The following is a 16,939-nucleotide window of genomic DNA, read 5'->3' on the forward strand; positions in this document are numbered from 1 at the left end:
TAAGTGTAGAAACATCTGAAGTCCTGTTGAAATGAAGTAAAAACCTTGTCCAATGAAGTAATAACGTTTTGAATGAAGTAATAGACCTATTGAAATAAATTATCCTTTTTAAAGTGAATATAGTAAAAATCTAGTTCAATGAATTCGAATGTGCATGTGTTGAATCATTTCAAAACCTATTGGAAGTAAGTAAAAACATATTGTAGTTTCAAGGCATTACGTACCAGAATGAAATAATAAACCTGTTAGAATGATGTTAAATGCGCTTGTAATGAAGACCGAAATAATTTACACATCAACGAATTTCATAAAAAAAAACTATATCTAATTGCCCTAATTTGGTATCTAGTTCGGTCTTTAAACTTAGTTCGACATTTGATCACAACTCGTTAAAAATAAATACAAAATATGTTGTGGAGTAGTATTATTTCTTGTAAGATCACTCCATATCAAAATTTTCCATATTAATACAATACTACGATTATTTTGTTACAGTTAGCTATCTAAGGACACTATGTAAACTTTAATTCTGACTAATTCCCTTCACATAATTCACATATTTTTCAGAACAAAATTGGATGGGATAAGTGAATACATTATACATGTATTATTCTTAAAGTGGTTGAAGAATATGCCCAAAAAAGTTAAACACGTTATCTTTGCAAATTAAAACTCATGTTTATAGGAGTATATCACATAATTTTCGATGTCCTACTAAAATTCCACTATTTTAATGGAGATACATTTGTTAAATCATAAAAGTGTAAAATTACCTGACATATTATGATTAACATTAATAACAAAAAAATGGAAGTTAGAAAACTATATACTCCATTACATTATGATTTTGGAATATTTTGATTGATTATTCTAAAATTATGGTGTATGATTTTCAAAAAATATTTTTTTTAGTATAAAGGTTATCATGAAGTACATGTAATCATCAATTCTTATTTTATAAAAAATAGTATTAATTAAGGGTTTAGGGCTTAGGGTTGAACTCCTGGGATATCATAATATGCACAAAATCTTTGTGAAGTAGCTAAATGAATTCCTATTTTCTAGATTTTAGCATCTTTTATGAGCGGTGAACTGCATTTTGAACTATTCAATATAGACTAAAGTAAATTTGACATAATTAAGATTTAGGGTTACTCATTATAAATAAGTACTACCACAATGTTTTAGATTTATAATTTTCACATGACTTACAAATTGAAAATCATAGCATCATTTTTTTCAAAAGAGTGAACTACATAAAATAGTATTTGATCTTTCACTTTCACACAAAAATGGTATCTTATCTTTGTTTTATATCGTTGTTGATATCTAAAAATCACATTTTTAGTGCCCGATGCTATTTTTCACCCCAAAATATCCCCTAAAAATAACATTTTCACATTTTTGCCATGGAGGACATTTTTGGGAATACATAAAAAGAGGACCTAAAATGATATACATATATCTTCTCTATCTTTCTATCCTATACTATTATTATTAATTATTACTAATATTATTATTATGATGTTATAAATTACTAATATTTAATTTATTTTTAATATAATTTAAATGATGAATCATACTTAATTATAGTTATAGTTTTAATTATATTTAATTATTACTATTATATTATTATAATGTTAATTTATAGTATTTAATAAATAATTATAATATATTTATTTAAAATATGAATTATATAACATTAAATAATAATAATAATTATTATTATTATTATTATCTTATTAATTGCTAATCAATATAGCCTTATAAAATTTAAAATTCTGAATTATATTTATAACGATATAAAATGATTGAATATTTTTAATTAGGTGTTTTAATCCTAAAATAATATAAAAAAATAAATTAAAAATATTCAATTGATTTAATTAGTTTAAAGAATTGATTTAATTAGATATTTTGTCCTTAATTTATATTATGAATGTCAATTAGATGTATGAATAAAATACTAAAAAAAAGAAGAAAGGTAAAAAAATCACATATTTGATACTTAGGGTTATTTTTGTCACGAGATATAAAAAACGATATAAAATAATGATCAGATACTATTATATAGTTCACTCTTTTCAAAAATAAAACTGCATCCTCTGATTTCTCCATACGTAAGACAACCAATTTTATGATATATACTAGTACAAATTAAAGGCAAACTTTGCTGAAAACAGGAATGTTATATAAGCAAAAATATTTACTTCATACAAAGTGGTCTTCTTATTGCCATGTTCTAAAAACTATGTGAAAAAGTAATTGTTGATAAAAATATGTTTTTTTATAAAATTGCTATTTGAATCACGTACATTGACTCATTTTGCAATTTTGAAATGAGTTTTTAAACACAACAATGCTCAATAATTCAATTCGTCGTAATTAAAGCTATTATTTCAATTTGTTGTAATTAAAACTCTCCCAAAATTTAAAGCTACTGAACCGAAATTTTCTGATTATAGTCAGTACCCATTCAACTTTCAAGACTTTGATCTGAGAAATCAAAGTTTTTGTGAAGAGATTTAATTGCAATTTTTTTTAACATTGTTTCCACTTACGACAATACATAACTAATTGAAAATCATACTAGTAATTTTCAAATTTAATAAGCCAGGCATTCTCAATTAAAACAATTCCATATATGAATAATGTTGAGTTCCAGACTTCCTTTCACCTTTTTCTTCTTTTATTTAATGTTACAACTATTGTTCATGTCTTTGTCTGAAGAATGACAAATGTAAGTAGCAGTCCAAAACCTGCGGCGATTTGGCAGACTATAATACTTACCTATTTTAATTTGTTTTTTCTGCTATTAAATATAGTATGAAAACTCACTAATCACCCGACCTATATAATTTTGTTATATCAACTTTATCACGACATCGTCGTATGTGTCACGATCACGAATACTTATGAGTTATGTGTAGTTGTTATTTAGAGTCATATATAATATAATATAATATAATATAATATAATATAATATAATATAATATAATATAATATAATATAATATAATATAATATAATATAATATAATATAATATAATATAATATAATATAATATAATATAATATAATATAATATAATATAATATAATATTTTAACCGCACATATTTGTTTGCCTTAATGATTAGTTGCCTAGTATACTACTTTAGTAGTAAAAAATATAGCATCAAATTCACTGCGTTTTGACTTATAGAAATGACAAAAAGAATTGAATTTTAAACTAATTTCTTTTTGAGTTTAAAACAATAACTGTGCAGCTGCTCGAAACCTATCATAAATTTCTGTTATTGTGAAATTAAATTAAAACACGTATGGCCAAATTTATTAAGTCATACATATCCCATATAGAAGTATTTGAAAACCAAATTTTTATTTAGTTTTCTTTTGCATACATGAAAATGGATGAATATAACCCCAATTTTTAACATTGATTAAAAGTTACTATTACTCTGAACTCAATATAGAGCAAAACTATATGTATTTACGATATTCTAATAATATTACAACAACTCGAAAGAACATTGTATATTGGTTATTCATCAAGTAAATACAATAATAAAACCCATAAATACTCAAACCCACCAAATTCAATACTAATTTGTTTGAATTTAAATTTAAATTTAAATTTAAATTTTAACTATTCAATGAACTACAACATCTTAAAATCACTATGAATTTCCACTTACAGTTGATACATACATGATTACGTCTAAACTAAACAGATCAAGTAAGTTTGATACGTTATGACGAGTCATGTACTTCCATAAATACCCATATTTCAAACTGAATCCATTAATAACCCTAGTAAATTTCCTACATATATAGCATTTTTATTTAAAAAATCCAACATAGCATATTAATACTATAATTACTACTAACGGATCTATGTAGATGTTGATTTAAAATCTAAAACCTATCAACAATTCAATTCTAATTATATTACCTGCCCTAATTTATTGACTTCATCTAATTAAAATTTGGACCAATAAACAATTAGGCAACATTTATTACATTATTTAAAAATGACCGAAAATGATCTTATTTACAAACGACGCCGTTACTTTCAGGTACTATGTTGTCCCTATTAAAATGAAGTAAGTTTTCGAAGTTAATTCACTAGTAAATAAATACCAGAAAAATAAAGTACAAAAAAGGAATACCTCAAAAGCAACCAAAGCGCACCGGAAAAAAAGTTTATCCCTCAAAAAACGAAAAATATCGTAATAAAGGTAAGTATTCAATTCCATTTAAAATTATTCCACCAAAATTACAATAAATTAGTGTCCTTTTTCTTTAATGAAAAATAATAATTGCAATAATTGCTGCTAATATTAAATTCTTCACTCAGACAACTCCATTTCTATGCACTCACTCCACTCTCTCTCTCTCTCTCTATGCGATCTCTTGTGATAATCTGAATTCACACTCACAACACAAGCACTTGAATTATTACGGCGTAGTCCTTAAGCATTCGGGGGCTAGGGATTTTTTTAAACTCCGTACACTCAATTTTGGGATAGATTATGCTGAATGTTTGTTGGTTCGCTCTAGGGATGTGAGAGAGCTGCCAAGTTGAGGTGAGATTTTCAATTAGTTACTGCGATGATTTCCTGTGCATTAAGTTATTTTTTAGGTATTGTGAGTGTGAAGTATGGTTAGATCTGTAGTAAGAAGCTCTGATTTTGGATACTGGAGATAGCGATTGCATTTTGTTGCTGTACTAGTTTTCGGAGATCATGAGCATCATTTGATCATATTATTATTCGCGGTACATTAGAAAAGATAGCAATTTTGGAGTTCTATTTCTAGCGTGGGATGGAAAGATTGCTCGATTTTGGGTTAATTAAGGAGTAATTTTTTCTAGTTTTGACGAGTTCAACATTTTGAAGCATAGCATGATTCAATAATTATAATAGCGGGTTCCATTGTCATTGTAGTAGTCAATGGGAAAGTGCAAGATGGAGTGCGGCTCGTTGAAATGCATCCCGAAACCACTTATTTTTAACCAAAAATAAAATATAAAGAAGGAAGAAAACAAGAACTATGATTAATGGATTATCGTGTGTGGATCTCTAGCTTTCTATTTATAGACACTTATATTGTGGGATTGGTAAATATCTTTGGTTCTGGAGTGAAAAAAATTGATGCGAAAGATAGGTTTCATGACAATTCTATTTAGTGGTTCCGATAGAGTGGAATGCCATGGGTGATAGAGTAGTTATTATTGTAATAGAATTATGATCAACTTATGTTCCCACTCTGTGTTAAAGCTTTAGAGTCTGTACTTTCCGTTTGCAGAAAATATGCCTTCATGGTGGGGAAAGTCATCGTCAAATGAAGCGAAAAAGAAGTCTACCAAGGAAAGTTTCATTGACACATTTCATAAGAAGTTCAAGAGTCCCGAAAGTAAATCATCTGGTAAATCAGCAGGGTCTAGAAGACGTTCAAGTGACATTGGTTCAGAAAGAGGGACTCAGTCACGTGCTCCGTCGAGGTCTCCATCACCTTCCAAGAATGTCGCGCGATGTCAAAGTTTTGTGGAAAGGCCTCAATCACAGCCACTTCCTGTGCCAGGCCTCCGCCCAGCCAATGTTAGTCGTACTGATTCTGGAATAAGTGAAACAGCAAAACCAAAACCAAAACCAGAAAAGTCCAAACCATCATTATTTCTACCTCTGCCCAGGCCTGCATGCATCCGTCAGAGACTGGAACCTGCTGAATTGGATGCTGAGTTGGCTGTTGCTTCAATTTGTAGTGAGTGTTCTATTGAGAGTGATGATCCAGTTGATTCACGTCAGCGAAGTCCTCTCGCAAATGACTATGATATTGGGTGCAGGACTGCTGCAGGCAGCCCCTCAAGGTGAGTAGGTTCTGAAATTTATATCAGAAGTGCATTTTCTCATTTTGGTTTACTTATGTATAATGTGTGGTATCTATGTTACTAAAATGAATCTCTCGTGTGTTTCTCCATGAAGCATTTCTCTTAAGGATCAGGCTCCTGTAGCACCAATAATTTCTAAAGTCGCACCTGTTCCTGTAAACCTTTCCTCCAATAAACATCTGAACTCTTCACCACCAAGAAGGCAGCGACATTTGAATGGTCACATGGCAAATTTACAAGTTCCGCAGCATGGTGCCTTTTCCAGTGCTCCAGATAGCTCAAGGTCAAGTCCTTCTAGAAGTCCAATGAGAGCCTCTGGTTATGAGCCAGTTGCAAATACTGTTTATACAACTGGGAAGCTTTACACTGAGTTTCCTTTTCTTGGATCTGGCCAATGCTCACCTGGGTCAGGTCAGACTTCGGGCCATAACTCAATGGGAGGAGATATGTCGGGGCAATTATTTTGGCAGCCCAGTCGAGGGAGCCCAGAATATTCTCCAAATCCTAGTCCTAGAATGACAAGTCCTGGCCCTAGTTCCAGAATTCACAGTGGTGCAGTGACACCACTTCATCCTAGAGCTGGAGGGGTACATGCCGAGTCTCAGGGTAACTGGCCTGATGATGCGAAACAACCAAGTTATGCTCTGCCACTTCCTCCCATATCAGTTTCCAATTCGTCACCATTCTCTCATCAAAATTCAGCTGTGACGTCGCCTTCTGTGCCTCGTAGTCCTGGAAGAACAGAGAATCTAACAAGCCCTGGCTCACGCTGGAAGAAAGGGAGGTTGCTTGGTCGAGGCACATTTGGGCATGTGTATGTTGGGTTTAACAGGTGTGATAACATGTTTCTGTTTACCTCTGAAAGCTCTTATTTTTTAAAATAATAAATCTCTGAAGCTTACTAAATCAAATTAGTGCATTTTTATTGTTCATCCTGAGTAATCGGTTTGATCTATCTGGTTCAGTGAAACTGGGGAAATGTGTGCCATGAAGGAGGTTACATTATTTTCTGATGATGCAAAATCGAAGGAAAGTGCAAAGCAGTTGGGACAAGTGAGTCTTTTGGCCTTGGAATTTATTGGAAGGCAAGTTGAAGATTCTTACATAATCTTCTATGTTTCCTGCAGGAGATCATGCTGTTGAGTCGCTTGAGACATCCTAATATTGTGCAGTATTATGGATCTGAAACGGTCAGTTCTATTCTTGAAAAATATTGATGGTGTAAACTTTGATAAGATTCACTGGAAACTAGAATTGCAAAGTCTAGTTTCCAAATGCCTTGGTTTTTAATTGGCTTAAACACCTGACAGTTAAAAAGAAACGTTGCACATACTATTAAATGTCTGATTAGCAAATTTGTGGAAATGCCATAACTAAGAGGTCTTTTTTTATAGAAACCACTGTTTTTTGACGTGCAAATTCATATTCAATGGTGCACTGGTCACTTTCCATAATCTCCGGCTGATTCTGTATTGATGATCTACCCCTTAACAGGTAGGGGATAAATTATATATATATCTGGAGTATGTATCTGGTGGTTCCATCCATAAGATTCTTCAGGACTATGGAAAACTAGGAGAATCAGCCATCCGCAGTTACACCCAGCAAATTTTGTCAGGGCTTGCATATTTACATGCTAAAAACACTGTGCACAGGTGAAGTGGGTTTTTTTGTTTGGTCAATGTTTTGTCAGAATTTTCATGCAAATGTGTATCAGTAAACATCATCATGCACTCAATGCTTCACATATATTCAGGGATATTAAAGGAGCCAATATACTCGTGGATCCAAATGGCCGTGTTAAGCTGGCAGATTTTGGGATGGCAAAGCATGTAAGCTTTGTACTCTTCTAGCTAACTTAGACTAAATTTTAATATCCAAAAAGTTGTGGCAAAGAAACTAGTATACATATGGCTGGTTAGGTTTAATAACCAAAAAATTGTGGCAAAGAAACTACTACTATATTGCTTATACTAGGGTCAGGATCCTCCTGGCTTTAATTCTTCTAGTGGCACCTGCGATTTTATTTTTATTGGTTATGTATTTGATAATGCTTTTTTACAGATTACAGGGCATTCTTGTCCTTTATCTTTCAAGGGTAGTCCTTACTGGATGGCACCTGAGGTTAGTCATTTCTGTTATTTCTTGGATGCTGAAAATGAAATCCCTTATGGGTTCCTTTCTTGTCTTGCAAAACTTAGTTACTTTTTTGCTGCTCATTTAGGTTATTAGGAATTCAAATGGATGCAGCTTAGCTGTTGATATATGGAGTCTCGGATGCACTGTTATAGAAATGGCGACATCAAAGCCACCTTGGTCCCAGTATGAAGGGGTCAGTACTTTGAGCTCTGTGGTTGTAGATTTGATGTTCAGTGTATTGATGGGTTATCTGACTTTTCACTTTGGTCTTTAAGGTTGCAGCTATGTTCAAGATTGGAAATAGCAAGGAACTTCCAACAATTCCAGATCACCTCTCAGATGAAGGGAAAGACTTTGTGAGGCTATGCTTGCAGAGGGTTCCACAGAATCGCCCTGCAGCTGCTCAACTTTTGGAGCACTCTTTTGTGAAAAATGTTGTGCCTCTAGAGAAACAAATACCTGGTCCAACCTCCTCAGATCATCCTCCAGTGCCTAATGCTTCAAAATCTGTGGTATTGCTCCTAATTTATCTTGGCTTCCTGACTCAACTAAGATTTTTAAATGCAACTTGTCATCATTTTTTGTAAGGAGGATGTTGCTCTAACATGTTGTTTCTATCTTATGTTTTGGCCTTAATTGAAACAGTCTTCATGTGTGCTGCTAAAGGTCCTCAAAGTTTGGTGTCTGAAGGTTGTAATACCCTCATTATTAATGAACAATGTGGTTAATGTATTCTATGATATTTTATCATCTGGAAATGCATAAAGCAGAACTGTATATGCTTAAGTTAATTGTGATTAGCGTATTGTCTTCTTGCTTGAGGTAGACTTCTTTGACTATCATGTTTAGAGTCTTGGTTGCTAACATATGGAAATGCAAATGGCTTATTGATCCTCAGCCACCGACATTGATCTAAAAGTAAATTACGAAGTTTTTGGTTTGAGATTCCCAATCCAAACCCTCCTTTATAACTCAAGGAAACTCCTGACTGATAGAGAGAGATCCTAGAATGTTTCGTATGGACAAGGTCATCAGTTGGGATATATTTAATCATGTATTGGAGCTTTAATTTACACCACTATAACAGTGCTTGCATTTTTATGTGTTCTTGTGTATTTATTACTAAGACGTTCTTGCATTTCATATAGGGCAAGGGTAACACAAGAAGTCTTCAGCAACCAGATACAGAGAGACTGTCTATCCATTCATTTCGAGTTTCAAAATCCAATTTCCATTCTAGGTCTCTCTCTCTCTCTCTCTCTGTATACATGTGTTCTCCTGATTTGTCCCTTTGTATAATTTGTCTACTTGTTTCCGCCATGTAAAAGTAGGACATGAACAATCTTCTTACCAAAGATAGTTCACACCTTGGTTCGAAAGAAAATGTTTTAGTAGTTACGATGTTGGACTTATATTTTGTTTTTCTTCACTTTCCAGTAACATGTACATTTCAAGGAACATATCATGTCCGGTCTCTCCAATTGGGAGTCCTCTTCTACATCCAAGGTCGCCTCAACATCTAAGTGGAAGAATGTCTCCTTCACCTATATCAAGCCCCCGCACGACTTCCGGTTCATCCACACCTCTTACTGGTGGTATTGGTGCCATCCCATTCCACAATCAGCCTACGTTATCGCAGGAGGGTTATGGGAATGGAAACTTGCAGTTGCCCCCGCGCAGCCACTCTTACTGGGATCCAGACATTCTCCGAGGTGCACAGTCAGGATCCCATGCTTTCCGGGAACTGACATCCTATGATAATGATGCTCTTGGAAAGCAATTCGTAAGGACTGCGAACGGAGAACTTTATGATAAACAGTCGGTGTTGGCTGATCGCGTGTCTCAGCAACTCCTCAGAGATCCACCCAAGCTAAATCAGTCACCGGATCTCTCCCCTTCAGCTGCATCGCAGTGCCACCGTACACCTGGATTATAGCTTTATTCATTATCGACAAGATTAGGAGTTAGGTGGTTGAGCAGTCACTTTTTTTTGGCACACTATGCAACCAACCATCACCCATTGTTTTATTTGTTGAGGATGCTATTTTGAACAGCAGAGATGACGATGCTGAGCAACTTGCTTTTGCAGCACTTACTGTCACACAAAATCACCCCCGCCCCGCCTGTCTATTCCCACCAGAGTCGCCACTGGTTCACCCCAAAACGACGAGTGAGCTTCCAGACGACGATGCATCTTCTAGAAAGTTCGTGTCCTAATATGAGACTTTGACATGTAACTGACTGGTCCTTGCTAGAGCTAGTGAGAGGTTGGTTGGCCTGGGGATTACAGCTTCGATTGTATAGTCATTGTTAAATCTTTAGTCTTGCGAAAAAAAATGTATATTCACATTATTGAATAGAAGGGTAGCAATTATCACCCAGATGATAATAGCTGTAGAACTATTTATATTACAGTATGCAATTGTTACTGCACTAAGAGAAAATGGAGATATAACAAATCCAGATTTGCATCAACTCTCTCAAATTGTACATTTTGTGTGTGTGTGTGTGTTTGCGTCTTATTTTCTTTGGTATACATATAATGATTTACTCCTATTTATTTATCAGGTCCATTGTATAATCCCAAAGTTTAGCAGCCAAATCTTTGTCAGTAGCCTTGGCATCTGCCTTGTCCAAATTGTTGTTCGAAAAGTATTGACCGCTGACACCTTTGAGCTGTGGATGCAACGCCACATAACAGGTAGTTGAGGCCCCCTTCATATTCAGCAACACACATCAGTTTAATCACCATAAATCACTTGCAGAATTCATCACTACTTTTGAATGTTTTTGCGTTTTTCGCCTTGATTAGTACGCACTGAGCTTACCTGTTGAACGTTTTTGAGCACCAGTCGACCAATGCTGCTCACTACACCTGAATAAACAGAAACACTTTTGCTGAGTTGCAACCATGCCTTATACTGTCATTGTACAATGAAGATATGGAACTGAAGGATGAGGCGTTGTAACTTTCTCGAAGTTGAGTCTCAGTTTAAGATATCAACGCATGAAATGACTTTACCTTCGAAAATGCCAAGATTACCTTCAAAAATACCAAGGTGACGGAAAAGATTGGTCGTGATTACTCCAGGATGAACTGAATTTGCTGTTATGTCTGCACCCTCTTCCTGTTCAAGAGAATTGATGCAGCACGTCAGCAACTTCGATATATAAGATATAGTAAAAGACTTTATTAGCGTGATCAACTTAGTGATTGCTAATTGAGATCATTCTATTTCAATATCCTCAGAGGGCTCTGCTTTATAAATGGAATAGTTGAAATAGAGCTGTTTCCCCCAAACTTGAACACATATAATTATTTAACTAATTATAGTGTTTTTTGCTCTCTTTAGCTTAGCATATATCATCTAATTCAAGTTATGTTCAAAATGAGTCCTTCACAATAATGGGAGAAAACATGCTTGCAGATTACCTTTAACCGTCTAGCCAGCTCGTTAGCGTGCAGTATATTAGCAAGTTTTGATTGGCCGTATGCATAAAGCTTGGAATAACTGCATATGTTAGAGATGAAATACTGCAATCATACACCTTATTAATCCTCAATACATCCAAATAAATGTCTTGCAGACCTTTTTTCATCGTTGATTTTGTCAAATCGGATTCCTTCTCTGTACGAACTACGATGAGCCACTGAGGAGAGGTTCACAATCCTCACCTCCCTCTTCGTGTCACGGGCTGTCTTCTTCATCGTGTCCAGTAACAAGTGTGTTAGAAGGAAATGACCTGAAAACAACAAATATGTAGGAGTTTCTTCCAACACTTAAAGCTACATGGTATTAATTAATTAATTAATTAGGCTAATACCTAAATAGTTTGTAGCAAACTGCAGCTCTATGTTGTCTGGAGACAGTGTGAAAGGCGGCACCATTATTCCAGCATTATTACTGGCAGTAGAGAGAGTTGTTGGGAAATTAGCATAATTAGCACATGATTCACATTGGTAATATGATGGTGGTTTGTTTCTTACATCAAAATGTTCAACGGTAGACCTGAAGATTTAAAGTGGGATGCAAAATTTCGAACAGAGTGCATGGAGCTGAGATCTAACTGAACGGCATCAATCTTAGCAGCTGGATTCTCTTTGATGATCCCTTGTTTCACTTTCTCTCCAACACCCATATTTCTTATTCCCATCACAACATGAACACCACGCTTTGCAAGAACACGTGCTGTTTCTAATCCTATACCACTTGATGCCCCTGCACTTTCAATCTTCAAATTATTTAGTACTTGATTGATTTGATTCATATCCTTTTGAAAGAGCTAGAATTACTCAATCATGTAGTATGTAATAAATCTTTGAATAAAAACTCAAGAATTATTTAAAAAGAGGGGTAGGGTAAACAAAGCAAGAAAAGGAGATGACCTGTAACAATGGCAGTGAGGTCAGATGCATCAATTCCATTGGTTACTTCCTCAGCTGTGGAAGCAGAAGAAAATCCAGAAGGCCCATTTCTCTTGAACAGCCACATCTCTTTACAAATTAGTACTCCTACTAATAAATAATCTCAAATCTCAATATACCAATTCCTATATATAGAAAGATTGTATGTCAATATTTTGATTTAATGAAATGAAGTAGAGATTCTGACTCAGACATTTCATGAAAAATAATCTTCTATGGTAGTATACACTATACATAGTTAGGCTGGAGATTGTATATCTTGTCTCTAGCTAAGGCCTAAGTGGGGTTGCATGGAAAGGGATATCAAATATGTGGCGGCCAAAGCCTACTCCTTGCACCTTCTTTTTCCATTTTTTTTAATACACTATGTATTTTTATTATTACCCCATCTCAATATTTGAAATGATTATTATTTATTATTTTCAATTAATTGACAGTTATTATATAAGTATGGATAATGACGATATTATATTATGACATTACTGTTGCGTCCATTTTGTGGGGACTCGACTTCAGTCGCCCCCTCATTCATTGGAATTCAATGTCCTATTAGCTAGTGTTGAATTTGTACAACTACTAATTAAAAAAAACTTAATTGGGTTACTTAATTGCAAATTAGACCTAAATTTTTTTAATATAATATTTCTTACATTCCAATTTCAATCTGAATAGTGAATTTAATTATTCTAAACTTTTTGAGTGAGTTTGGGAGTTAGAAATTTAGATATTTATATGACACCAAAATTAAAAATTGATTATGAAATTAGGAGGCTGTGAAACATATTAGTATTTGAATAGTTCTCATATGTAGTACTAATATTAATTTTGACGCATGACGTTAGAGCCTTAGCTTTGCCAACGCTATAATGAAACCTTCACCTTCAATAAATTTAAAATTTTGACTTTGGTTGAAGATCGAACGTAAATACTCCTACCAAACTCTTTCATAAGATTTGAGAGATTAATTTTTATTACAAATTGAAATATTGAGATAAGTAGCGATTAATTAACTCTAATTAAATTATGACATGACATCTCTGCTAAGACATAGCATAAGAGCATCTCCAGTGGTCGGCGAGCGAGTGGCTCGCCGATTTTTAGCGCTCGCCGAACTATTGCACCCGGCGAGCGCCAAATCGGCGAGAATTTCGGCGAGGGCACGCCGATTCCCGGGCGCTCGCCGATTCTCTCGCCGATCGGCTCGCCGCTATTGCAGCCTCCCGATCAGCGAGGAACCGGCGAGCCAATTTTTTTTTCTTTTTCGAAACACTATATATACGCGATTTGCACGACATTTTCATTCGCACCACTTGTTTTAACGAGTACTCTCTCTATCTTAATTTCTGTACAAGATCAACAACGCGAAATGAATCTCAACAACGAGCCAACTTCAGGGTCGAGCGGGTCTCAAACTCCCGCGGTCCCCGTGGGAGGTGAATGGAATCAGATGCCCGGGTACTACAACAACATGTACCCTTGGCAGCAGATGATGCCCGGGATGGCATCTGGTGGTGGTATGCCGGGATGGCAGGGGATGCCGGGGGGTCAGGGGGGACAGGGGATGCATCCCGGGATGCCGATGATGCCGGCGTGGGCACCCGGAATGCAGGGGATGCCAGGGATGCAGGGGACGCAGAGTACACCGTGGGGGCAAGGGACGCCGGGGGCTCTGACGTCTATCGCCCCAGCTTTGATTTTGGTACTGCTGCTTCGCACACATTGACCCAGCAGATACGCAGTTCCAGGGGATTGAGTCCTTCTCCTTAGAGGAGTTGGGTATAGATCTCGAGGCACCGGACACTCCCGTGGGGCGGGGTCGGGGCGCGCCCAAGAAGAAGAAGGAGAAGAAGGTGGTCGGCGAGTCGTCGCAGACGGAGGTACGGAGGAAGTGGACAGACGCGGAGAACGTCGCGCTGTCCAAGGCGTGGGTGAGTGTTTGCGATGACCCTCTCGCCTCGAACAATCAAAGGATCGTTAACTTGTGGGCTAAAATAGCAGCAACCTACAAGACATTTTGCCCAGAGGGGAGGCCATGCAGCGGGGAGGAGTGCCGGAAGGGGTGGGACCGAATCCGGTCTGGGGTGTCCCGATTTTCGGGCTTGTACACCAACGCCCTCCGAATGAAGTCCAGCGGCCAAACTGACGACGACTGCAGGAGGATGGCGGAGAAAGAGTTCCCCCTGCCCGGGCTTTACAAGGACTTCACCTACTGGAACTGCTACGAGGTGCTAATGGACTCCGAGAAGTTTCGGGCAGGTGTCGACGCGGGCTGGCCGAAGAAGCAGCTCCTGAACTATTCAGTTGATTACGCCGGAGGTAGCAGCGGCGGTTCCCACGACCTCCCCGAAGATGCTCAGGAGACCCCGTCCCCTCCCTCGTTTACTCGCCGCACTCGCCCGGTTGGTCAAAGACGGGCGCAACACCCTCGCCAGAGGTCCCAGGAGGTCCAGTCGGCATCCCCCCTGTTGGCAGCTCGACAGCCGACCTTGTCTTCTTGGCGCGTCAACAAGTGCGGGCTCAGATGATCAAGGTCATAGATCAATGGAAGAATGCAACTGACCCCGAGGAGAAGAGTTTTTTTCACGCCGTGCTAGTGAGTATGCGACAGGATTTGAATCCCGACGCGGCACAGGTGGGGGGCTCTGACGCGGGCTCTGATGCCGCAGATTTGGGGGTCCCGGATAGCGGCGACGACGGCGAGGAGTGAGGCGGCGCCGAAAGGGGTGGGCGTGTGCGTGGATTAGGATTTTTTTTAAGTAATGTAATTTTTTTTAATTAATGTATTTTTAAAAATTTAATATTATTAGAGAATTTTCCCGTATATGTGTCGTAAATTTAATTCCGTATTTTGTATGATTGTTTAATTATTTGTTTTTAGTGCTGATGATGTGGCAAGGCTATGGCTGGACTATTGATTGTCTAATTGCTTGTCCAGTTGCTTGTCCAACTGATGTGACAGGAGGAATTTAGTGCTGCTGATGTAGCATGGCTAGGCTATTACATGTCCGCCGACCACTAGAGATGCTCTAAGAGTTTGATAATTGAGAAATTGTATTGGAGTGAGACCGTTTTGGCCCACACATCAAATTTCTATAAATGAATATGGCAAGGTGGTATCGCTCTCTCTCATTTCTTCTATCTCCCTCTTCAATTATAGTACTAGTAATTGTTTTGTACTCCCTTTAAATGTAGACTAAATTCCACTGTACCTCGTTTTGAATTTTTAGATCAGTCCAACTTAAAAAGGAAAGAAAGAAAAATTGCTTACACATAGTCCGCGCAATTAAAACTGTGAGCATCAGTATCCCACATCAAAGTTTTACTCAATTATTGACAAGTATATGAATTGACGGATGGGAGAATAAGTCACACACTTTACTTTGACAAGTATATGAATTGACGGATGGGAGAATAAGTGAAGTGCGTGCTAGCTAAGATATGACTCAGGAGCGGAGTGAGCAAGTGTGCACAGAGAAAGTTAATGCAGATGCTCGGTCAAGACACCGCGCTTCTTAAATCCACTGGATCACTAGGTCCAGGAACCTCTGAAACACAGAGTGTTTCTGTCGTTGGACACACTCGACTCCCCTTCAACAATTAAATCCCTCAACCCCAAATACTATGGATTAGTATAGGGAAGCGTGGTCGATCCCACGAAGATGGATTCGTAAAGTAGTGCTTAGAGACTCTGGAAACAAGCGGCTGCTGCCACACAAAGGGTTGAGAATTTTACCTAACTCTAGTCCTAGGCACGAAATGTAAATGCTAGACCTAGGAAACTGTAAACACACTGACGTCAAACATCGTCATGATCACGAGGTATTAAAATCACTTCCTAGACCGTATAAACGATTCACTAATTAAGACTAGACAGAGAGAAATAAAGCAGCGGAGACCATGACTCCAAATATAGCAAGTACGGTAAAAGCTGCAAACAACCAACTCATGCCCTGACTAACAACGACATGCATTTTCCTAACCGACTCAAATACGTAAATGGAGAAAACAGAGCACATACCTAGATTCAAACAGAATATAGAAATCAGGACGCCGGAAACTTGCTACGAATCGGAAATACATCAGATCGACATAAACTAGGCGAAGCGAAATGAAAACACGTAAACTAGGCATGAAATTAAATCAGCACTGCTCAGATTCATGTCGGGTGCTTAATCCACTCCGGATCCAAGCCATCCGAACTCAACAACCATCAAAATCAACTCCATAACTCCGATTCTTACAGATCTGCTCCGATCAACTCCGATTTCCAACAATCACAGACAATCCTACAATATCAACAAGACAAAACCCCGATTCATCCACAAACAAACTCCATTCTCCCAGATCCAACCACGAAACTGCAATAATCCACGAAAACAACCAACTCCAACAATTCCAACTCCGGCATTCAAGTAAACACAATCAACAAACAGAAATCAACACGATCAACATAAGCGAAAACGAAACTTGCATTGAGATAAGAGA

At 36.9% G+C, this 16,939-nt stretch overlaps 2 protein-coding genes across 3 annotated transcripts; one reads left to right on the top strand and one right to left on the bottom strand.

Annotated features, from left to right (window-relative positions):
* Positions 1 to 4,352: 4,352 nt before the first annotated feature.
* On the top strand, positions 4,353 to 10,503 carry LOC121794678 (mitogen-activated protein kinase kinase kinase YODA-like). Of its 2 annotated transcripts, XM_042192955.1 has the most exons (13): positions 4,353 to 4,585; positions 5,307 to 5,868; positions 5,984 to 6,721; positions 6,855 to 6,942; positions 7,017 to 7,079; positions 7,384 to 7,544; positions 7,646 to 7,721; positions 7,954 to 8,013; positions 8,114 to 8,221; positions 8,304 to 8,540; positions 8,674 to 8,718; positions 9,177 to 9,268; positions 9,466 to 10,503. In XM_042192955.1, the coding sequence occupies exons 2-13, from the start codon at positions 5,312 to 5,314 to the stop codon at positions 9,962 to 9,964; spliced, it is 2,724 nt and encodes a 907-aa protein (XP_042048889.1). In that variant the 5' UTR covers positions 4,353 to 4,585; positions 5,307 to 5,311; the 3' UTR covers positions 9,965 to 10,503. The 2 variants fall into 2 exon arrangements, with proteins under 2 accessions (XP_042048889.1, XP_042048890.1); XM_042192956.1 differs by lacking the exon at positions 8,674 to 8,718.
* On the bottom strand, positions 10,479 to 12,695 carry LOC121794679 (short-chain dehydrogenase TIC 32, chloroplastic-like). Its single transcript, XM_042192957.1, has 8 exons — positions 12,416 to 12,695; positions 12,017 to 12,248; positions 11,854 to 11,933; positions 11,619 to 11,772; positions 11,462 to 11,540; positions 11,072 to 11,156; positions 10,857 to 10,903; positions 10,479 to 10,743 (listed from the first exon to the last, which is right to left on the bottom strand). The coding sequence occupies exons 1-8, from the start codon at positions 12,519 to 12,521 to the stop codon at positions 10,582 to 10,584; spliced, it is 945 nt and encodes a 314-aa protein (XP_042048891.1). The 5' UTR covers positions 12,522 to 12,695; the 3' UTR covers positions 10,479 to 10,581.
* Between the last annotated feature and the right edge of the window lie 4,244 nt (positions 12,696 to 16,939).

This window comes from Salvia splendens, chromosome 3, assembly GCF_004379255.2.
Source record: "Salvia splendens isolate huo1 chromosome 3, SspV2, whole genome shotgun sequence".
NCBI classification, from domain to species: Eukaryota; Viridiplantae; Streptophyta; class Magnoliopsida; order Lamiales; family Lamiaceae; genus Salvia; species Salvia splendens.